Below are 5463 nucleotides of genomic sequence, written 5' to 3'. Positions count from 1 at the left end.
TGGTGGCATCCACATCTTTGTCTTGTCTTAGATCTGCCATGTTGCTTATGGAGGGAGAGATGTTAGAATTGTTGGGTGATAAGGGTACAAGGAATCCTTTGAAAAGAAGTGCACTTTAGTGTTTCGCCTAATTGCAAGTGCATTAATGAAAGGGTCTCTAAGTCCTTTCTTTGTAGTTTCCTAGTTTGTGAATGGCACTATGGTGGTTGACTTCAATGTGGAGGCTGTAGTTGCAATTAATTTGTTTGTTTGTAGATGTTTAATATGAATAGCATTAGACATTTGGAATTCACCTACTCCTTGGTTTTACGTATATAGATTGCATGATATGGTCTACTAATTGCAACATGGGCCAAATGTACTATGTAAGTTTGGGAACCCATGTTTAAGATATCCAAGTTGTTGTGGACTAAGTTATGTTCGAAAATGTGGAATTTATGGGTTAAGTAGTGTCTTTCTTCTATTGACTAATAGAGTTTAAAATGATGATCATTGTGTCATAAAATTTCCCAAATATGCGAAATTGAGGTTCACTTTGGGTTCTATTTGATGTCCAAGTGGCCAATTTACAACCTCTAGACTTGAAGTCTTTTGTGTGTATATTCGTCTTTAAAGAAAAATAATTAAATTTAAATGTTAGGGTTAGGGTTGGTCTTCAAGTTAGTCTTTGTTTGGTTAGGGGGTGCCCACTACCATGATTGACTGATGGTTGGGGACATGGAGGCTGGTGGGTACACTGAGAGGAGGGAGTAAGGGGGTGAATGCACTAAGGCAATGGTAGAGTTAAACGGGAGCTTTTGGTTGGTTTCAAGAGCAATGGCACTCTGGTGCTTCAAATGGCATCCTCCAAAATGGAGGTGCTAATCTCCATGCCAAAGGTGCTTCAAATAGGTCTCGAAATGCGTGCAAAAGCCACCACCAGCCGCGCATTTCGGGCAATGTGTGCACTAACTCTAACGAGACGCCCGCCCATCATTTAAAACTGGCGAACTATTGGACGGGGGGATGGGCATGTAAATAGCCTGAAGCAATCTCTTTTTTATTGTTTCTTTTCGGCATTGTATTGAAATTGAAAGTGCCAACAATGCCCGTCCGCTTATGGGGTGAGCAGGATAAAATCCTAGCGCATACGCACCCACACATGTTAGCGGTTTGGTCTAAACATTGTTGGGGGGCAATCTTCGCTTTGAATTAGTTGAGTCAAGTGTGTTAGGTGCAATTTTTCCTTTCAATTCTTGGCAGCAAGTGTGTTTCATGGAACCAGTTTTCTGAGATGAGACATGATGACACCTTGTTTTTGGCCTGCCGTTTCCAAGTCTTAGTGAAGGACTCCAACAAGAGAGAGAACTATTTTTGGGGGCTTTATTTTTGGGGTCCTCTTTTGTGGGAGAACTCGCACTTATACCGTTCCACATGTCGCCCGATCTGCATCTCGCTTGTGCATGCATGTGAGGCCACAAAACCCCCACTAGTGCTCCATACCTCATTTGTCCTGAAAGATAAACTACATGGCAAGCCAATTGAAGCTGGGTAAATCTTGTTTGCTCATGTGTGGTGGTGTGAGTGGATCCTAGAGGACTCTTGTTGATGGCATCTCCACCGATTTCCTTCCCAGATCCATGGCCTCCCCCCCCCCCCCCCCCCCACTCTCATCCATCCTCGACATATCCACCCCTTCCTTGCCTCCTTTACAATCCCTCCTCCTTTCCACTCTCGTGATCTCATTTTCTCGGTTGCCACGATTTTTGATGTTTATGGGTTCTCTCTTGCAGATAGCGCCATGGATTGCCCAGCTTTGGACCCCCTCTTTACAGTGCCTTCACGACGGTGGCATGAAAGGATCAAGAAGGTGAATAACTTTAAACTGATCCGTTTTGGTCAGTCAGAATCCAATCCTTCAGCAACTCAATTGCAATCTCGCATCTTACGCATTGTTTCTTGTTGCAGCGGAATTCAAGATGCCCTGGCTTGGTCCACAGTACCGTAAAAGAGGCCTTTTGGGATGCAGGTTTGGTGGAGGCCTCCATGGGGGCAAGCAGAGCTAGCCACTTTGAAGCAAGGTGAAGCTCACTGATCGTATAGAAAAAGCTGTAAGTCGACGACATTCTAGTGAGAATTGGGTGCTCATGCTGCCTTTGCATTTTCTGCATGAAGTCACCCTGGACTGAAGTTAGCTCACAGTTGCCCTTAATAGAATTCAATTTAGTGCTAGGCTATATAATTGAGTTCCGCTGCGCGAGGCATGAGTTTGGTCGCCTTTCCCCCGTATATACCGTTTCTCTCTCTGCTCTCTGTGTCGACCTTGCAGGCAGGCAGGGCATGCAGATTCTTTCGGCTCTTCCTTGTCAACGGGTGTTTTGGGTAAATATGGTTATGGGAAATTGCCGAATGACGCATCATTGGACACGGAAGTCACCAACCAGCAAGCCACTCATGCTTTCAGTAGAACCTTGTCTTGTCTTTTGGAAAGATGCATTGACAACAGAGACCTGGCGGCAGGAATGGAAGTACATCGTCTTATCGTGAAAAGTGGGTTTGAATCAGACTTCTATTTGGGGAGCCAGCTTATTCGCATGTTTAGCTCGTTTGAGAGGCTGGTAGAAGCAAACCAAGTATTCAACAAATTGTCTGAACCGAATGTGTTTTCGTAGACTGCAATCATTTCAGCACATGCCAGGCTTGGCAACAGTGAGCAAGCTATCAAACTATATCACCAACTGAGGAACGCAAGCGTTACTCCAGACAGGCATGTGTTTGTTGCAGTCCTAAAGGCGTGTGCCACAGCAACAGCCCTGATGGAGGGCAAGCTTATTCATTTGCACATCATTGAATGTGGGTATGAGTCACAAATATTTGTGGGTAACACCCTTATTGACATGTATGCAAAATGTGGGAGCCTCCAGGATGCGTGCTTGATGTTTGATAGATTGCCAAAGCATGATATTGTTACATGGAATGCCATGCTTGCAGGCTATGGCCAATGGGGTTACAGTCACGAAGCTCTGCAACTTTATAAGCGGATGCAACAGGAGGGCTTGCAGTCAAACCGAGTCACATTCATTTGCATCCTCAAGGCATGTGCCTGTATAGCAGCCTTAGATCAGGGACATCAGATTCACACTGGCATTATTGAAAGTGGCCTTGATGCAGACTTATGTATCAGCAGCACCTTAATCGACATGTATGCAAACTGTGGGAGTGTCCATGATGCAAGCATAGTGTTTGAAAGATTGCCAAGGCGGGATGTGGTGACATGGAGTACTTTGATTGCAGCCTATGGTCCCCATAGGCATGGTCAGGATACTCTTGAACTGTTTGACAAAATGCATTGTGAGGGAGTGGTGCCAAACCAGGTCACTTTTGTTTGTGTCCTGAAAGCATGCTCAGGTACACTGACCTTAGAGGAGGGCAAGGAGATTCATTCCCTTATCACAGAAAATGGGTTTCATTCAAATGTTTTTCTTGGTAGCACTCTTATTGATATGTATGTTAAACATGGCGAACTTGAGGATGCACGCATAGTGTTTGACAGATTGCCAAAGGAAGATGTTGTAACATGGAATGCCATGATTGGAGGGTATACCCAGCATGGGCAGAGTAAGGAGGCTCTGCAACTTTTTCATCAAATGCAGCAGAAAGGCATTTCTATAGACAAGGTCACATCTTTTTACACTCTAAAAGCATGCTCCAGTATATCTGCCTTGGAGCAAGGGAGGCAGATACATGCTCATATAATTGAATGTGGCTTTGATTCAGATATTCATATTGGCAGTACCTTGATTGACATGTATGGGAAATGTGGGAGTCTTGGGGATGCACACGTGGTATTTGACAGCTTGCCACAGCAGGACGTGGCAACATGGAATTCTATGATCGCAGGGTATTCCCAGCATTGCAATTATACTCAGGCATTACGCTATTTTGATGCCATCCAGCAAGCAGGCTTGAAGCCAGATAATGTGACATATCTGTGTCTTCTTTCAGCTTGTAGTCGTGTGGGCCTGGTAGATGAAGGTTGTTGTCACTTTAAGTCAATGGTACGGGACCATGGCATTGCACCGACACTTGAACATTGTGTATCTATGACTGACCTTCTTGGTCGCACAGGGTACTTGAATGAAGCTGAAGACTTGCTTGAAAGTCTTCCATTCTGTTCTAATGTGGTCGGGTGGACGTCCTTGCCTGTTTCCTGTAAAACTCATCGCAATGTAGACCTAGGTAGACGATGCTTCGGTAACTTTGTCACACTGGATCCGGGAAATGCTGCAGGATATATGCTAATGTCAAGCATTTATGCGCAAGCAGGCATGCGAGACCATGCAGAGAAAGTAGAGAATATGAGGAGCCATGTACACGTGTGGAAGAAGCCAGCTAAGGCCTTCATTGAGATAGAGAACACCGTGCATGAATTCAGTGTAGGAGACAAAACTCATGTAAGAAATTCTGATATTTATGCAAAACTTAAGATGTTAAGCTTGCAAATGAGAGCTGAAGGATGTATGCCAAGTTTCAGCTCAGTTTTTGACTATGCATCTGATTTCGTATCAGACAAGGACAAGAACAATGACCTTTGTGGACACTGTGAGAAATTGGCCATAGCTTTTGGTCTCATTTCTACCCCCAGAGGCACAAGCATCCGAGTAACAAAAAATCTTGGAATGTGTGCTGATTGTCATCACACCACCAAGTCGATATCTAAGATAGAATTACGAGATATTATAATTACTGATGAATTCTGTGTACATCATTTCAAGGGTGGTGTGTGCTCTTGTAAAGATGACTATGTTTTAAAATAGGAGTCAGTATTTGAAGAAACAATTTGAGAAGATCATGAAACTGTAGCATTGAATCATATTCTGGGGAATCTGCATGCATATGAACGCATCCTTATATGTAGATAGATAGATAGATAGAATACATACACATACACATACTTTTTTTTGGTAATATCCAGTGCAGTATATTTATATGCTCATGAATTTACATGATGGGAGGTCTCCGAAATGGAGAGTATCCCAAAGATCAGAAAACCAAAGAGAAAAGCTCTATGCAAGAAGCATCCATATCACCCTTATGGCAGGCATCACACACACACACACACACACACACTCACACACTCTCTTTTTTGGGGGTAAAAGTACACACACACACACACACACACACATGCATGTAGACGCGCACACATACATTTGTGTGTGTAGTTGGTTAAATTTGAATTATTGTTGGAGGTAAAGATCCAGTTTTTCAGTTTTCTCACGCAACAAAACAGTGGATCTTAATTTGGGCATTTTGACAGAAAAAGCTTCAGAGTTGGTGGGCTGAATGCTCTCTACTCCAAGGTCTCCTCTAAATATTTACACAATGCTATATTTTGATGTCTATTTAATTTAAGTCTATAGACCAATAAAGACTTTCTTCAAATAAGGCTAAATATTTTGAGATAATGACACTTGGCATAATTTA

General features: G+C 43.3%; 1 protein-coding gene across 4 annotated transcripts; it reads left to right on the top strand.

The window, feature by feature from the left end:
- The first annotated feature begins 1565 nt into the window (after positions 1 to 1565).
- Positions 1566 to 4803, top strand: LOC147889597 (pentatricopeptide repeat-containing protein At3g12770-like). 4 transcript variants are annotated; one of them, XM_087391898.1, is made up of 5 exons: positions 1566 to 1849; positions 1948 to 2060; positions 2309 to 2529; positions 2668 to 2832; positions 2971 to 4803. In XM_087391898.1, the coding sequence occupies exons 1-5, from the start codon at positions 1781 to 1783 to the stop codon at positions 4794 to 4796; spliced, it is 2394 nt and encodes a 797-aa protein (XP_087248024.1). In that variant the 5' UTR covers positions 1566 to 1780; the 3' UTR covers positions 4797 to 4803. The 4 variants fall into 4 exon arrangements, with proteins under 4 accessions (XP_087248024.1, XP_087248023.1, XP_087248022.1 ...); XM_087391897.1 differs by having other exon boundaries at positions 2668 to 2859; XM_087391896.1 differs by having other exon boundaries at positions 2668 to 4803.
- Positions 4804 to 5463: the final 660 nt, after the last annotated feature.

This window comes from Dipteris shenzhenensis, chromosome 20, assembly GCF_047967505.1.
Source record: "Dipteris shenzhenensis isolate YYH24624 ecotype China chromosome 20, Dip_SZ_1.0, whole genome shotgun sequence".
NCBI classification, from domain to species: domain Eukaryota; kingdom Viridiplantae; phylum Streptophyta; class Polypodiopsida; order Gleicheniales; family Dipteridaceae; genus Dipteris; species Dipteris shenzhenensis.
The sequence above is the reverse complement of the archived record's forward strand: the minus strand, read 5'-3'. Positions and strand labels throughout refer to the sequence as shown.